Genomic DNA, 18,624 nt, shown 5'->3' with positions numbered 1-18,624 from the left:
ACCACATTCACTCAAACCTTTCCAGGACATTGTACTAGTGGGGCACGCAGTACTCAGGAAAAAAATTCCAGAGCAATTGACTGGCAGGTTGGCATTCTCACTTACTAACCCATCTGGAAGATTTCTGGGAAATGTCCGAAACTCAGTGCATGTCTGAAAGCAGCTTATGTAACATTTAAAATTGAGAAATTAAACAATCTTACACCTACAATATTTAAAGTTCATTTCATGACCAATAAAACGAACCATTTCAACTCGACTGAGAGGTTCAGCAGCTACTATTCTTCTGGCTGGTGGTGGCAAATTTTTCCTTCCCCAATTATGATTTTCTTTCTTCTTCACTGCTCCTTGTCACTTGTGGCCGTAGTGAATTACATTAATTCACTAAGACCTACTCAAACAACTACTTACCTAAGCCTGAGTCTTACCTTAACCTAACCCTAACCCCAAAGTCAGCTTTTTCCGAATGGGAAAACAGCTTTTGTCCTTAATCGGACAATTCTTCACCAGTTGACTGGTTTTTAATCTGAAATTTGTCCCTAAGGCAGCCGCACACAAACACACAGCCACCCATGCACCCACACACACAATCAAATTCTAAGGTCTAGGTTTTTACCATTAAAGGTAATAAAATGTCCATATTTGATCAGCAGGGCTTACAGTTCGATCAATACCAATAACAAGGGGCTCCCTCTGGTAGCTGACCTGTTTGACTGTGTAACATTAAGTCTGAGTCCTCACTGCAGCAGCCTGAGTTTGAATCTTTATAGGCCATTAATGGGTGCATGTCATCCCCTATCTCCCCCCCGGCTTTCCTGTCTGTCGCTCCACTTACACTGTCATGAGGCAAAAAAATGCCTGAAACAATAACTTAAAAAAAAATACCAAAGACACATTACATCACCAGTTGCTGAGTTTAACAAGCACATACTCTGCAACAATAAAGATTTCTAGACTCTTCTAACCCACTCACAGCACATTTAGATATCAAATCTCTCTACATCTATCTACTAATTCCAATCTCTGTCTGTCTGTCTGTCTGTGTGTATGTGGAAGACATATCTCAAAAACCGTCCATCTTATCGGCTTCACACTTGACATGTTTATTGTTAAGGGCGCAAGAAGGTGCAGCATTGAATTTGGTGCCATTTGGACACGAGATATGTTCAATATGGATAAACTTTGAGTAGACAGGCGACCAGTGCTCTGTATCAGCAGCTGCTGGGACTCATCGATGATAGTGACTTTTTGTCAATCGCGACAACAGTGAATTCACAACAACTAGCGCGCTCACAACAACGGCAATGACAACTGAATTAGGTTTCTACATACGAGCTTCACCGAAGTTTGAATAAGCAGGTGAACAGCTCTTTGTGCAGCAGCGGAGTTGCAGCTTCAGGTTTCAGTAGACTGAGTCCTGCAGCCAGGGTTATCAGTAGGTCACTTTCACAGTTTCAGAATGAAAGCTGCAACCAGCATTTCCACAGGCCGTAAAAATGTTGGAAAAGAACATTTTCAAAGTAGATAAAGCATGCAATGTGACCTACATTGAGGATACAACTAAAAAGTCAGAGCTTACCCTCTCGTGGTATTTGATCTCGTAGTCGAGGATGACCCCGTTGGGTTTCTCGGGGGGCAGCCACGACAAGCTGAGAGTGTCAGATGTGGAGCGCATCAGATGAACGGTGGGCACTGCTGAAGGCGCTGGGGGGTGGACACCAGAGAGGAGAGGTTTATATTACACTGGTACTTTTTGTTCTGAGTTGCCAACATTTTTGCTCTTTTAAAGACACAAACCATCCCAGTACGATAATTATTATTCAACATACTTCATGCAGAGCGGTTTAAGAGAAGCAGTACATGTTTCACCTTCACTGCTCTGCAGCTTATTGATTTGTGAGGCCTGAAAGTGACTCAATTGATAGTCATTGTCCCGGGTCCATAAACTGCAGTAAGGTGGATTAAGTGCAGGTTAACTGGGAGAGTAATTACATTCTGTGAAAGGTGCTGAGCAGTTTGGTTGATGGTGATGATGCAAATATTAAGTGGAGATGTTGAAAGGTGACATTGTCAGTGAGCTTCTGGTTGACAGCGGAGACATAACAGATACTTTACATTATATCTGTCTTTCCTTTAAGGCCACACCCACACAACTATGTTCTCGCATCAACTCTGCTACGGATCCACACTCCTCTGGTGTTTCACGTTTGAAATGTCGCTGAGCTCATTTTACTTTGAAAACTTCAGGGCTGTGTTTTGGTCTGGACGGACACGGTCTGTCACGATGTAGCCTCCGCTGATTCGTCAGGCTCCTATCACATGATCCAGAAGAAAACAACCAGCATTAGCCTCAGCTGCTTGTGTAGAACACAACAAGCGTTGCTGACCCTGTTGTCTTGGCTAACAGCTGCTGTGCAATTAAATTCAGCATTTTACAATGGCACAGTCCGCAACTAACAACCAAATGCTTCCTATTTACACCGGCATATGTGATATGCGTTTTCAGGCGTATTAGTATGGACAGGGATTAGAACTGATACAGAGAGAGCCAAAACGATTGTGTTGACAGAGATTATTTTCAAACGAAAACGCAGCAATATGGATGTAGCCTAAGTCGCTCTCACCGGGATTTTCCATCTGTTGTTCCCACTGAGCTTGTCCACCAGTGTTTGCTGTTGGTGTTGATACTGCTCTGGAGCTCATTACGACTCTCACCGGCTGTAGGCTCCACTAACCAGCCTGCTTCATCTTGATGGTAAACGTTATTGATTGGAGCCGCCCGATAAATTAACTTGGTTTGTGGACACATACGCTGTCATTGACGCATCTTCTACTAACCGGCTTGGTTGGTGGTGATGTTGACGGTGGAGTAGCTGGGCGAGATGGGGTTCTTCCCGGAGACCCCGTTGACAGCCTGCACCTCGAAGCTGTAGCGCGTGTGAGCCTGCAGGTTCCTCACCACCACTTTCCTCTGCCTCAGCCCCAGCCTGCGGGGGGCGATGTCCACGTTGTCGTCGCAGCGCGTGCATGGGCTCCGGTCCCTCAGGCATTTCTTGCACACCACGTTGTAGACCAGGTCGCTCCTCCCGCCCGTGTCATCGGGCTCCTCCCACTCCAAGGACAGCGAGGTCTCGTTCACACTGGATATAACATTGCGAGGCGCTGAGGGGATAGCTGCAGAATTGCACACACACAGACACACATACGTAGGTGTTTAAGAAGGTAGGCAGGCAGAATAGAAAAACACACAAGTGAGGTGTTAGTCATGTTCCCTATGCAGTGCAGTTCTTCTTACACAATACTTTTACACAAATAGATGTGTTATTTGCTTTACGAGTCCCAAAACTGAGCATGGAAACTTGTCAGAACACAACAACAGGGAAAAAATCCTTCCTGGTGCAAATAAATAAATCAAGGAATTCGGTAACAGGAGAATAAGCACAACTTCACATGCACAACGCAACACCACTGGTCATCACTAAGTAATGTTGCTTAAAGGAATACACAACGCTGTACAGCTGTACAGTTGTAGCCCACGTCCATCTCGATGTATATCTCCTCTTGATGCTCGTAGAGCTTGGCTAATCCACCCATGATAGAAAATCATGTTCTAGTATCAGTATAACCCAAGGCCACCTGGTTTCAATAGGCAGTGCTGCGTTTTGAGTGAAGAGTATTAAAAACCTGGATAAAATATGATAACCACAGAGGGAGGCAACAAAGATTGGTTCAGCTAACGTGCTTTTCATCCTATTACAGTGGGAGAAGAGAGGGGCTCTCCCTCTAAGCTTCCAGTGGTGGAGAGTCTAACCTGTCTCAAAGCAGAGAGAGAGAAGAGGGGCCGGGTAGAAGGGAAGACTCTTAGTCTGTCCGCTGAGTTCAGCTCCTCAGTCGGCTCGCCCTGAGCCGCGTTTCACTCGCCCTGTCCTCCCTAATTGGACAGACACAATTCAGAGTGGAGGCTCTTCTAATTGGACACCCATCTGAAACACACGCTGAGTCCAAGCTGCCGGCCATTGACTGGCCGAGGCTCTCTTGTGCTACACACCACTTCCAACACAAAGCACAGGCTGCCTAGCACAAGCTCTGACAGTCCGCAGGGACAGAACTGTCAGGCTTGTGTTTGTGTGTGTGTGTGTGTGTGTGTGTGTGTGTGTGTGTGTGTGTGTGTGTGTGTGTGTGTGTGTGTGTGTGTGTGTGTGTGTGTGTGTGTGTGTGTGTGTGTGTGTGTGTGTGTGTGTGTGTGTGTGTGTTTACTCGGAGGTGGTGCTTGTGTCCCTGCCTGCCTGTCTGTGTGCACTGGTCAATGTCAGAGTCCACAGTGTTCCTGTGACGAGGATCTGGGGAGGACAGTTGCGGGCCATGTGTGTCATTTAACGCGGTGAAAGGCCCCTGGGGGGTGATTTTACGCGGTCAGGACAGCACATGTCCCTCTCCATCAGCACAACTGCTGGGAGTCCTCTCAGAGGCCTGTCTATGCAAAACAAGCGTGGACACTGCGGTCAGCACCAGACCAGACTGGTTACCACCACAGCACAATTTCCATTTCAAACATTGACACGAACTCAAACTGAATTCTCATACATTTTTGGTGTAAGAAAATATAAACTAAAGTGATATTTATATATAAAAGCATTCTGTGTGTCTGACTGTTACTGATATTTGAGAGTCAGCACTTTCAGTGTCCTTGATTCACTACTGTCTACTATATGTCATTTTCCTGTAAAGCTTATGAACATTAATACAAGACATCGTCCTCTTTTTTACAACAAACTCACTTTGCATCAGTTATGTGCCGTACATGATATAAGATTGAGCAAGAGAACAGCTTGATCCGCCCGATGTTCAATCAGAAAATGGATGCTAGTCAGCTTAACATTCTAATGTTTGCATACAGAGAGGACTGATAGCACAAAGCAGCCGCTAATAATTTAAGCATCCCAGCTGTCCTATAACAAACCACTGTAGCACCTGCTCAATCAGATATTGCTACAAAAACAATAAATATTAATTATAAATTACCCGCAAAAATAATCAAATGATAAGAACCAACAAACAAACGTTCACACGCTAAATTGAAAACCATTGTAGAGGCCAATACGATTAATTTCGTAAAAAAAACGAAATAATTTATATTTTGATAGATAACAAAATCCCAAAACAAAGTAATGAAAATACAAGGATATATGCTGATCTATTAAAAGGAAAATTTAGATTCAGATTGTTTTTAAACAACAGGTGGCTGTGGCTGAGGGGGGTAGAGCAGTTGTCGGGAGAATTTGGATAAAAGCTAAATGACATGTAATGTAAAAACAAAATCATTGATTCGACCTGACACTAATATTTTCCTGTAAGTTACTTGGGCTCTTCTGAATATTATATGTGAATATTTCAGCTGGACAGCTGTGGGAGCCGGGTCCCTGACAAACTGAATAAGGCACCGTGTGAGGGAGTGACAGAGCTGGCCGAGTGTCGGACTTTTCCCTTTGGACGTTGCTCTTTTAAAATGATTTGGCCCAAACACTAACATCATCGGACTTGTTGCTGTACACGCTCAGCTCCGGTGTCAAGTGTTGGCCGAGATCTGCCCGCCTGCCAAGAGCTAATGCAGGAACATGCACAGTTAAAGCAAAGACTACTGGTGTTCTGTCAAGTTAACACCGGGTGAAAACGCTCGGCGGCCTAAATGGAGACAAAATCAGCCATTAGGTCGTATTTTATTACCAAGCTATAACCAAGATGTAGGCGTTATACCTGATTGACAAATAAGGGAACAGACGGCTCTTCAGTTCAACACGCCCATACACAGTCCAGCATTACACTGGCTTTTTACTTGTTTTTATTCTGTGCAGTGGAGGATGACTTACTGGTGCAGGCAGAGTCAGGAGGATCGCTGTCAGCGCGGTAGAAACCACTCTGGCAGGGACAAATATTGGCTCCTCGTGCACTGGTGCGACTGTTGGACGGGCAGGGAACACAGGATCCTTCACCGAATTTAGATTTGAAGGTCCCAGGGATGCAAGCTGGATGAGAGAGAAAATACAGAGGAAACTAAGAAGGGAAAAACAAAACAAAAAACATGCTGTGCTGTGTCGTATAAGAGACAAGTGGGTGTCACTTCTGTCACAGAACAAAAACTGTGCCTGTTGGGTACCTGCAAAACTCGTACGCATGTGAAAATGGTGAACGCTCAAGCATCAGGTGTTATTTTCACGGTTGCATCATTTTTGACCAGTTGACATTAATCTCCCCCCCCAAAAAAAGAGTCAAGATGACGGCAAAGTTTCAAGTTGAAGAGGAGGATGGAGATGAAGATAGTGTGTTGACGGGAGATAGCTGTTGTCAAGACAAACAGGGATGGAGAATGCTTCTGAGAAAAGGAATACACCCTAAACCCATCAATCAGTGTCTGCTCAGTGCTCAGCTCTCCAAACCCCACTGCTGAATACAAACAAGCATGCAGATCGGCTCCATAATAAGTTAATAAATCAATGCAAATGAAGGGACATCAGACTGGACATAAATTAGCTGAAGGGGAGCTGTTTGGAAAATATACAAAGTTGCCGTAATCTCAGATGATGTGTCCAAGCCACTTATTAATAAGTGTCACGTAGACGATCGGCTGATATCGAGTCTTAAGGATAAACCGACATAAGCCAAGACTAAAGCAGGATTCAGATAAAGGGGATTAGCAGCAAAAGGTCTGGATATATCAGCCTCCCGAGAACCGCGTTTTACTGTTTCCCACATTCCTGACTGGTGGTGTAAACGCGGGGTCTCTGGCAAACATCTGTCCTGTCAGCGTGAGGGCTCGTAAAAAGGCAGCCAGTGAGGGAGAGAGCATGATTAACTAGTTAGGCTAAGTGGTCTTTTCAGTTTGAACCCAAGTTCCACCCTAATTCCCAACAATGGCACTTTTAGGAAAATCATCACAGCTAATGGACCCACATTGTAGCTCTGAAACCATGCAATAAAAAGCCAAAGAGGAAGATGAGATGAAAATGTTCTTTATTTTTCTCCCCATAATTCACCAAGACCTTTAGGCTCTAGACTCTGTGATCTGATTTATTTCTCTTCTATTACACAGTGCGTCGTGATTTTCCTTTTATTTGTTTGTTTTCCTCGCTTCTTTTTCGAGTGGGTTCTGAATCACCCCACTGTCTTGCTTCAATCCAAGGCAACCTCCTTGTCCCCCCCCCCCCCCCCGCTTCTATTGTCTCCTCTTCTTCGACCGCGCTCTGTCTCACGCCGCATTTGGCTGCGAGCGAGCAGCCAGACCGGGGTAAGAAATGAAACGTCTCAGTGATTAATGTTGGTGTAGCGGTGTTGGCTCACGTTGGTCTGAATGGTGTTAATGAGCGTGGCCATCTGTAGATTAACTAACGGGAGGCCTCGGAGGAAATTACACTTCCTCAACGCAACCGCTGGCAGACGCCCTACAGAGTTTTTATCAGGCAAGCTTTTAACCTTGAGCCGCCAAATGGCAACGAACGAGCTCTCCCGCGCATGTTAGACACTATTTCTCACGCCCAGGTGAGAGGAGGCTTCGCTTGTCTGTCTTTGACTTCCTGTGCCCCCGCCCCCACCCTTATTCATCCTCATCCCTCGGCGGCTGTTTCTTTGGCTATTCACGCCTGTTAACTCGCACTATCTCTCTTAATATCTCTCCTCTGGACTTGTATTATCTGCATTTTCCTCGCACAAATCTGCCGCCTTTCTATTCTGTGCCTCTCTTTCTCTCCCTCCTGTTCTGCTCTCACAATATTTGTATGCTGCTCCTCTCCGCAACACCTCATTAATTCATACTCTCCTCCACCCTCCTTCACCCCCCCTTCAGGAGCCTCACAATAAATGCAGAGAAGAGGGCACAGACTGAGGTGACTTGCACTGAGCATATAAAGAGGGTTTGGTTAAATAAAAGCCCAAATGTCTGTTAAATACACATACCCTGGCACTGAGTGCTGTCTGCAGAGGGTTCAAAGCCAGCCACGCAGGTGCAGGAGCCCACGGGAACCATCCACTCGCCGTCCCCGTTGCAGTACAGCTTCAGAGGGACGGACACCTCCATGGCGTTGGTCACGCAGGCCCCCGGAGCGATCACTAAGGAGGTGGCTTCTGCCCCTGTGGCGGTCTCTGGGAAGACGGCAAAATTGGCGATGGTGGTGGAGCACTTCTTGAAGAAAACCCTGACAGAGATGAGAGACATGCAGGCGCCCAGGTCCTGGAACGCCAGGTAGAAGCCTGCCTTTGAGAGGGGGCCAAAGCTGCGCACTTTGGTGTTGATCCTGCCCGCCTCCAGCAGAGAGAAACTCTCGTCTGGGGCTATAGTATCCACCTTCACGTAGGGGTTCTCCCTCCACAGAGGGCTGGTGTCTGTAGCTGTGTCCCCCTCCGATTCATAGTAAAACAGATTAAAGGTCTCTTTGCAGGAGCCAGGGATGTTGGGAATGCTGGCGCAGTCACGGACGGAGAACTTGAGCTCCACGTAGACGCGCAGCACGCCCCGCCGGGGGATAAAGTCCGTCCTCAGCCAGTTGTTCTGGTTGGGTTGTCGGACATTACACACCTGATAGGTTCTGATCGGGCTCATGGAGTCATCGTAGCCGCTGACCTCCTCCCACTGTGGACACAGCAGAGAGACGGTGTGACAAAGGGAGAGACGACAGCAGGGACAGACGGCAGATTAAGACAATCGCGACAGAAGAATAGAGAAGGTTAAAGGATAAAATGAGAGGAAATTGAATTTATTATCTGATGTGACAACACAGTTCTACTTCTCATTCAGAAGCTGCTAAACTACAGCAGAAAGTCACTTATCCAATATGTTGTCAATTAATGTTGAGTAATGGTAAATGCAGTGCATCCTAATGCAAACAATCCGAGCATAGAGGACGTTCAAAACAGAGAAGCCACGTCTGATATAAACACAATGTGAAAATGCAACACATGCACACACACACTGACACACACACACATTTCCACAGTGTGTTGTGTACATGAGGCCTGTGAGGAATAATTTGCAGCTAAAATGATTTTAATTGCACGAATCGTTCCGAAAATTCCAATCATTACGGACCAGAAATAGAAAAGATTTCTACATAAAAACTCATTTAATGCATTTTGGCTTGTTACCAACCCTGCTGCTGATAAGAGTTTGGTAAATGGAGGTTGTTGGTCAGTCTGATGTTAAACGAATTGCAGACAGAGCTCAGTGTTACTGCAGCGGGGCAATCGAAACGGTCCTCAGGAAGGGATTCAGATTCCACAACATGTAAATGTGTTATTTTAGCTGAGAGAATGAAAGTATCAAACTGTACATTTTTAATGGAAACATTCCTCATACATGTATAATGCAAGACGTGTGTTATTTATTAAAATGGCAATCTAAATGCACTGCTGTCAGCAGCATCGCACTGTGGAAGCACTTCTGACAACTTAAGGTGATGCTGATATTATACGTATTCTCTCATGCTGACACGTCGACCCGGAGAGCTGATATTAGCATTCACTGTGGTTAACATACCTGGTGGACTTGTCTTTTGAAAATAGCTATTAAAGGAATGACATGGACATGATTTCTGCCTTTGACCCATGTCAATGCACAGCTTTACATGTTGCTGTACCTGCTCTTTGTATGTGGTAAATAACATTAGAGCCGATGATTAATGGCTTCATTGGTCAATAAATGTAGTACATTAGGAAATAACCTTGTGAGAAGTCAATCCTTTTAGACTTTTTTCTTCTTCTTCCTAATTCCCTATTGGACTGGATGCTTCGTTTCCATAAGAAATGAGCTTCCCAGGAATTGATTATTTCAACTGGGAAGAAAATAATGCATAACTCATCGCACGTCGGCGAGTTCCTGCGCAATTTATTCCCAAACGATGAGCCCAAGAGTCAGCATTAGGCGTCGTAAATCACCAGCAACACGTTGATGCACTACCTGACAAATATGATAATTGCTGGCCCCCACGAACGTATGGGCTTGTCAGGCGCAAGGAGAGGGGCTGCCTCGCCAGTCGTGACATATGACTTCATGGATGCTGGGACATTCAGAGCCGGCCATTCTGAGGGAGAGGGAAGGAGCCGGGGCTGCCGAATATCGTTTCCATGGAAACCCACCATTTCCATTGACTGACTTTGCGCTCACGTAGCGAAGACAAATTACACTGGCCGGGAGTGGGGGAGGTCTGTCAGGCTGTTAGCCCCGGGTCAAATTCATGTTGTTTTATTTTCTCACCATTCCTATAGGGGGTATCAACTGAATACCTTAATTCCTGCCTGTAATGTACTCTGGGGCCTATATTATAAAAGACACAGACACATGCTTTCAATTATCTGGCGCTCTCTCCTGGGGAGACATGCAGGGTAGAGCCTACCTTGTAGTCCTGACACACTGCGGGGATTTGCTTTGTGTATCTGCATGTTTGCCCATTTGTTTGTTTTAAGTACAAGATGCACAGATTTGTTTTTACAGTTTAAGCCTTTTACATCGTTTTAACGCTGGAAAAATCTCAGATTTCTTGTACATCGTGTCACACAGTGTGTTTCTCATTTGCTTTTTAGGATCCAAAAAAAGCAAACATACACTGCAAAAATAAAGATATAAAACAGTAGGAGGTGAGCTGTTCAAGGCAGACTGGGCTCAATTAACAAGCAAATGGAACAAATGTTGTTAAAGAAAAAAAAAAAAGGGAACACAAAACAATCTCAACACATGCACACACAAATTAAAACTCACCCCACTTTCTGGGAATGTGGTCCAAGCCAGCTCTGTGGTTGCCCACCGGCTGTCCATAAGGGTTTCTGCAAATTAAGAGGAAGAGGAAGGTTTGACACACAAGAATTAACTGGTGAGAGGAAGAAAAACCAAATCAGTACACAACATTAAAGACCACACAACAACACACAAACACAGACACACACACTTACACACATCCAAGTTCCCCCCTGTGAGACAAAGGATCCAGGTAAAACTTTCCTTCTCTTTCATAACCTCCACCTACGTGTACTGTTTGTGAAAACGCTGACAAGCATGGCATATTTGTGATGACGCCTAATTAAGGCTTTTTCTCTCTCTCGCTCTGTGTGTGTGTGTGTGTGTGTGTGTGTGTGTGTGTGTGTGTGTGTGTGTGTGTGTGTGTGTGTGTGTGTGTGTGTTTTTGGCACTCAAAAGTGCACCTCTTTCAATATTCATTTGTAGAACTAAGAACAAAGCATCCTCCAAGATGCCTTTAGTGGGAAATATTCCATCAGCAAGAACTGTTGCAGTGAGGTCAAATAAGCACAGGGAAATGTAATAATATAACACATTTAAAGGGGAGGCTTACGCCCAAGACACAGAAATGTGATGCCTTTTGTTTGACAATTGTCAAATCTGAGTTGACTTGAGATTTGGGGAATCTTTTCTTCACCTCGCTGTTTTACGACGTCACAGCGAGGTGAGAGCAGGACACACAATCAGAGGAGAGGCCGCGAATAAACAGCGGGATCAATGAGCACTGTTGTGTCAGCTTGTCAATCAGTTGTCACCCGAGTGGTGGTCCAGAGGTGTCTGTAGCACCTCTGAAGAGGCGACTCCTCTCTCTGGGTTTTCAGCATGCAGCTGTGAACGTGTTTGGCTCTCGTCGCTCCGTTGTTGTTAGCACATAATTACTGCAACAATTACACTTTCTTCGTGGAGCCTCAGTGACACGGCGCCTGCTGTGCACCATTTGCTCGCAAGTCATTGATAACGGCGCTAAAGCAGGGTGTGAGAGGGCAAACAAATTGCATGTCCTGTGCAGAACAGCAGCATGGCCCTGGTCCCGTAACGTTGATGGTGGACGTTTAGCTCTAAAAGACGAGAAACAATGCAGATACAGGACAGCATGTCCTTGGCTTCAGTGTGCAAATAATAAAAGTTGCTTGATTGAGTGAGTGGATCATTGGTCCATCTGTAGCCGCTGAGCTCGAGCTATTTGCAGTGTTTACAATCTGTGCTTTGTGTTCATTAGAAAAACCACAATGGCTTTTCTTCTTCCTAGAAGATGACAGATAATGAATTGTGATCTGTACATTACATCTGTGGGTTTTCAACTGTGTGCCACGGAGAGCAGAGAGAATCTCACCAAAGACTGCAAACAGGCAGCGATCACACTCTAATTAAAAGCTCATTTTAGTGCTTCATGTGGTCACATTCTCGCTGCAGTTACCGCTTCGACCAAAAGAAAGAGACAAAAAACGTCCTCGTCCTTAGTTCTCATGCAAATTAGCCTGTCTGTGTGTAAATGAAAGCAGGATGTGACAACTGCTATTTGATGTGACAGATAAAAATGTGTTTATCATATGTTCCTCTAGTCTGGCCAGTCATGGTCCATCATGGTCAGGAGCTGATCCAAAGATTTATAATTCCTTCTAACAATTTTATAAAATACCGGCTTAGACATTGTGGGAAATACACTTTTTTGCCGTCTTGAGTTAGATGAGAAGATTGCCACAATTCTCATGTCTAGACAGTCAATATAAAGTTACAACCAGCATTCGCTTAGCTTACCATAGAGACTGGAAAATGAAGGAAACAACTGTAACTTTGTCTACAGGGAACAAAATCTACCAACAAGCAATTATATCCCCTTTTAAAGATTGTGTATTTTGTGCAAATTGAAGAAAAGTATAATAGTATAATTACTGGTATTTGTCATTTCTTCCCTTCAACAAAGACAGGCTAGTTGTTTCCCTCTGTTTCCAGTTTTTGTGCTAAGCTAAGATAACTGGCTGTGAAGATGACGGACACGAGAGTGGTATCCATCTTCTCATCTAACGTTTGACAAGAAGGAAAACAAACATACTTCTCAAAAACTACAGCTTGATTTATGGTGATTTAATGCGTAAATTAATTCAGGGCGTCTCACAAATTCATGATATTCACCATTAAGAAACGATGAAGTCTCTCCGAGGTTTTATTAATGCTTAAATAGACATACCATCATCCACCATCACTGACTGGTGGGTCACGCAGCAGCATGTACATGTTTGCATATCACTGCCGGTTTCACGAGAGTAGGTACAGCAATGATTTCAAACTGAATCTATTCATGGCTCTGAAATGTGACTTCATCCCAGCTAATTTGGTGGCATATTAGCGTCTGAAGTATTCGAATTAACAATCATTAAGTGACGAACCACTAAGCATTAATTAATCACATGAACTCTTAGTCACTTTATCATTCCTTCATGGGGAGCAACAGGAATCGTGCATCGCTTAAGCAGGTGATTTATGGCCTTAAACAGAAATATTTCAAATGCAAATAACCGTGTTTTAGGAAATGAAAAGTGGGCTGAAATAAACAGATGAGTGGTGCTGCACAAAGAAGAAATCATGGATTTTAAAAAGGGAAAACAAAGTGGCTGCCTTCATCTTTTTGACAATTTACTTTTGACATTTACTTCTACATTTTATTATTTATGCATAAAGCGGCGTTTAACAAAAAGGAATAGACGTGTAACTCGTTTGTAAAAGCGTTCTGCCTCTTTTATCTGCGTGCGTGAGGACATGAGCGACAGCAGTTAATAACTTTGGTTGTCGAGCCCTAATGTTCGTCGTGTTCGCGAGCAAGGTTGTTTTACTGATTAACACGACTTGAGCCACAGACGAGCAACTAATCAGAGAAATCAGCGGCTGTTGTCTCTGCTTGGCTACACTCGGCCCTGGGAGGCACACAGCTGACTGAACACTCCCAGACTACTTGCTGCTGCTGATCCATGGATCCAGTCTATCCCCTGGGTGTCTGATCTGGTTCTGCCCCCCCCATCCCTCTTCTCTCCCGGCGCCCAGAAGCAACAGAGACAGAATCGCTCAGCCTCAGCTAACCACAGGTTTGAGCTGATGCTCCATTCAACAGGCTTCACCTCCCACAGGGCAGATGCAGGGGGCAGCCGGGTGACCATGTGTAAAAGCCGGGTTCAAGCCCCCGGTATAAGCAGGATTTCACCCCACTGGAGCCTTCCTGAGCAAGAGGCTGAATCCCCAGCAGCTGTAGGGGTGCTATCATGCATCCTGACCTTTAACCTCCATTTGGAGCAAGAGATTTATTTCTCTACCAAGATTTGAAAGAATCTTAATATTTTTACACTGTTTTATCCCCAATCTTCAGGTTGGTCAATCCGGCAGAAAATTATATTAATAAACCATTTATCATACCAGTTGATACATAAAATTATCATGATCAATGTCACATTATTATTTCTGTGAAGTTTAAAGACAGATTTTTGCTCCTGAGTGCAGGTTGTACTTTTATGTACAGCAAAAGACAAACACCTGATAAACAGCAAAATATTTCATAAATCTGAGGTCGATCAGTTGTTTATACATAATAGAAATTGTGTTGTCTTTTTATGGATGGAAATTATGTTGTGATAATTAATGGTATTATTTTAATGCCCAGCCCCAAATCTTAATAACAGAGTCCAGACTCACGTTGCCTCAGAATCACAATAAGACATTTTCAGACATGAACTCTGGAAAAAGACCCAAACTCCTGCACATTTTCAGGACTTTGTGCTGACCCTAACCACATATGAAGAACGCAGCGGGAGATTGTCTGCGTCAGACGTGGTCACAAAAACATTCAGGCGAGGGGTGGAGCCTGGGTAGAGCGTGCTGGAGGCAGGATATGACGTATAAATCCTGCTGCGGAAACTGCGTGTTTTTGTTTAGAGCACATCGACACCGGTGTCAACCCTTAACGCCAAAAGCTCTTGAATCTCATTGTCGTTCTGAGTTGATATTGTCTGTATCTTCTACAGCCCCTCAGGGAAATTTCTGGAAAATACCCAGACTTCAGTGCATGTCTGAAAACCGCTTCAGTATCTTAACCTAAAAAAACTATTATCAGCCAGAGTTCAACATCGTCAGGCTCACGATGCCGACGGATCATTAAAACCTCACTGTGGAAAAGGTTTTTCGTTCGACTACGCCAATCACCACCAAAGTGTTTCCTCATCAAATCACTAAATCCCAGAGACCAGTTAAGATTGAAAAAGATCCCATTTGTTCCACGGTAAATTTACAATGCCTCTGAGATAGCCTCGCTGCTATAACTCAAAACTAGAAATCTTCCCCCCGCTCCCATTAAACGGTGGAGTTGTTTTGCCCCCGGGGGTGGGAAAACAATGCTGCAGTGGGAACTTTAGAGCATCACCACCCGTGGCATTTACTGTTTTGTTTTTTTGATCACCCGCCAGAGCCAAAATGCCACACAACTCAGAATTCTCTGAGCGCTTTGGAGGCTCACACATGCTGATGTTTTATTCACTTTGTGAGAGCGGCTGTATGATGAAAGGGAGGCCTCGCCTTCTACTACACCGACACTCGCTGCCAACAAGCAAACATATGAAATATTAACAGCCCGACATCATCATCAGTGATCGAAGGATGATAAAACGTGTGGCTATAAACAGATGTAAAAAGAGAACCTGGGATTTTTGTCACTAAAAATGAACTTTGGAGTTGAATTGTTATTTGCCTGCATCAAAGATGTGTGTGATGCTCAGCTTGACGTCTGATGAGCGGTTTTTGAACAAGTAAATCTGACCTAATTCAGTCTCGCTTCAGCATTTGATTTTACAGGTCAACAAATTACGACTCTTGTTGATATTCTCACGCATAGGAAGCAGAGAAATGTAAATGAAGCTCCTCTATTAATGTGAAAATTGCCTTTTTCCGACCATCGCACACATACAGACCATAGAATACTGTGTAAAATGCTCTCCGAGTGGTCATCCATCTCCTTTATGAGCTTTTAAAATAAGAGTACAGTAAACACTGACTGTAAATGGAAGTAATATGGTATAAAAGTGTCACAGTTGCTGAGGCTTTTACTGCAGTGTGTTGGTGTGAACTGGAGATAAGTCATCTCTGGAGCTTTTGTAAATAAGCACACACTTAGTTGCAGTGTGTGTAGTTGCAGTCCAGCTTGCATCATCCATGCGCAAACACTTGCCAGACCAAAAAAAAAAAAAAATCAGATTCAAGCCATGTGTTGAAATCCTCTGAGTAAGCAGCTCAATAATGAGATGTAACTCGCTGAAACCCCCAAAAAAGGGGGCCTCCCTTTTCCCTGTCATTTAAACCTATCTGATGATCTTCCCATTTTGTTTATCCTCAGAGGACAAACATTAGTTAACCCTTGATCTTTAAGTAACAGTTAGTGGTGCAGGCTGGGGAAACAGGACTGATCATCTCGCTGTGAGAGCCCGGTGGGACTTGGAGGGCTGCTGCCGCTGCATTGATTTACTTGCTGACACCAGAATTGATGAGGGATCGGGCTGGCCCCGGTCCAGGAGAGGCAGATTGGACAGGGGAGGGAGAGAAGGGAGGCAAGAGACGTGTAGCTACAGCTCAGAGAGGAGTTGCTGGGTGGGATGCAGCAGCGGCGGAGGCGGTGGTGGGCAAGGGTGGGCTTTTCCCCCCGGAGCAACGCTCCCTCGATGATGGAGGGAGCTACAGGGACGGCTGCATACTTGTTAAGCCGTTGACCTTTCATTCACACTTGTCATTTAATATATTTCACATGTGTGTCCCTGTGGTGCGTCGGGGGCCGGGAGCGATCCACTCTGCTGTGGGCTGAAGCCTCCACAGCACCGGTATCCCTGAACCACAACAGCAGGTCTCAATGCTTTGACATGCATCATATGAGGAGCCAGTGTGTTTGCATTTTACAGTGACAGTGGAGGAGGGACGCCCCCCCCCCCCCCGGACTGTCTCCTCTGCTATGGCTCTAACCTGGGGGTCGGTGCAATATCAGTGTGGGCATCCTCGCTCAGCTTGTGGGTGTGACAACAACAGGGGACAATAGCAACAGGGCAGTCCTTCAGCCGCAATGGAAGCACTGGGATGTCATCACACACACACACACTCACTCACACCAGGGCGTGCTGATACATGTGGGCATGTATTACAATCAGAGAGCAAATTGATACTCAGTAGAATTGCCTATTCTACAGAGCATGTCCACATCATTGTTATTATCATTATTAACAGCTTTAATGTAACATAAAAATGAAAGGAGTCTTGGTTAAAGATCTAATTTCACAAAGGATAAATCTGCAGTGTGCTTATTTAAACTGACGTGATGCACTGATCCCAGAATGATTTCAATTACAGGAATAAATAACCTTACTTTCTGTTCCTATGTATATATTGGGTTTTATATTTATACAGGTAAATTAATGAGGATTTTCTTGTGCCAAGAGAGTTTTAATTCTGATCCATGCATTCAACCCATTGTCCATCGATGGGAGACAGAAGTAGTGATGGAAATATCATATGGAAATATCAACATACCTTCTACCGCCAGCACCACGGGGACAACGAGGCTGCACACCCACAGCAAGTAATCCATTGTCATAGAGCAGGCGTCTGCAACATGAAGGGAGGTGTGTGTGGACTGGACCCTTCGTGTGGATGGATGGAGACTCACAGCACCGCAGCCCCGCTTTTTGTTCCTCTTCTCGGTCTCATGTCTTCAGCCGTGCACCCGGAGCTCTCACTTCCACATTCCACCAAAACGAAAGCAAATTTAAAAAAAAAAAGACCCTGCAAACATTAAAAAAACCCACCGAGCCGCTGCCTTCTGCCGGGCTCCGTTATTCCCGCTGTGACAGGAGCGCTACACTGCGTCTCGTTCCCTTTCTCCCCTCACTTCACCCAACCACGCCGATCCTCCGTCCAGGGGCGCATCTCCGAAAAACCTGCCCGGCGCACAGGCTGCTGCAGCGGGATGGAGCGGCGGTCTGTGTCCGGTGGGGGGGGGGGGGGGAGCTGGTTCGCCGGGTTTACACTTTGGACAACTCCGCGTAGCTGTTGCTCCTCCGTGAGGGATGTGCGTCGGAATGGCAACACTGGGACACAGAGGGGGGGGGGGGGGGCTCACACACAGTCAATGCACACGTGTTCTACACTAAGCTTCCGCTCAGTGTTTTCAAAATAATGTCATTGCCAATAATCATCATCATCATCATCATCATCATCATCATAATTATTATTATTATTATTATTATTGTTCATATAAATATTATTATTATCAGTAGGAGTAGCGAGGAATGGAGGTTTAGTACTTCATTACTAAGCTATTTCATTTTTCCTATGCTCAGAATTATATGGGCTGATGTTTAATGAATGTAAACTCAATGGCCTATTACAATATATTCTCCTCCTACTTCTGCTACTATGATAGCCAACTTTAATTTTCCTTAATGGGATCAACAAAGTTTGTCTTGCTTTATCTTGAAAAAAAAAACGAGATTATTATTATTTAGAACTCCCACAACATCCTCATATATCTCCCTCTACTTGCGTCACCCATTCTAACAGCACATCCATGAATGGCTAGAATTGCTGTCACTCTCTGTGTTACATGAAGGTTTTCACATCCTATTGGATAGTTAAGCCTAAAGTATGCACTCCTACATCACATTGTGTCCTTACGTCTTGTCCCTGGTGTAATACGCAAAATAGTTAAAGTTGGTGCCTCTCTGTCTGGAGCATCTGAGTTAGATATGAAAGTCCCTGATCGTAGACACTACAATGTGCTGTTGGTTGGTCTGTTATCTATAACCTGGGTACTGCTTGGAGAGAGAAGG

At 44.7% G+C, this 18,624-nt stretch overlaps 1 protein-coding gene across 1 annotated transcript in view; it reads right to left on the bottom strand.

The window, feature by feature from the left end:
- Positions 1-17,869, bottom strand: part of ephb3a (eph receptor B3a) — a 30,169-nt gene extending 12,300 nt beyond the window's left edge. Inside the window, exons 1-6 of the mRNA XM_034613805.1 lie at positions 17,327-17,869; positions 10,742-10,806; positions 7,948-8,620; positions 5,868-6,023; positions 2,839-3,174; positions 1,580-1,704 (exon numbers count right to left, since the gene is read on the bottom strand). Of these exons, the coding sequence (XP_034469696.1) occupies positions 1,580-1,704; positions 2,839-3,174; positions 5,868-6,023; positions 7,948-8,620; positions 10,742-10,806; positions 17,327-17,390 (1,419 nt within the window). The 5' untranslated portion in view covers positions 17,391-17,869. The remainder of the gene's footprint in view (positions 1-1,579; positions 1,705-2,838; positions 3,175-5,867; positions 6,024-7,947; positions 8,621-10,741; positions 10,807-17,326) is intronic.
- Between the last annotated feature and the right edge of the window lie 755 nt (positions 17,870-18,624).

Source organism: Hippoglossus hippoglossus, chromosome 17 (assembly GCF_009819705.1).
Source record: "Hippoglossus hippoglossus isolate fHipHip1 chromosome 17, fHipHip1.pri, whole genome shotgun sequence".
NCBI classification, from domain to species: domain Eukaryota; kingdom Metazoa; phylum Chordata; class Actinopteri; order Pleuronectiformes; family Pleuronectidae; genus Hippoglossus; species Hippoglossus hippoglossus.
This window is presented reverse-complemented; position numbering and strand designations above follow the sequence as displayed.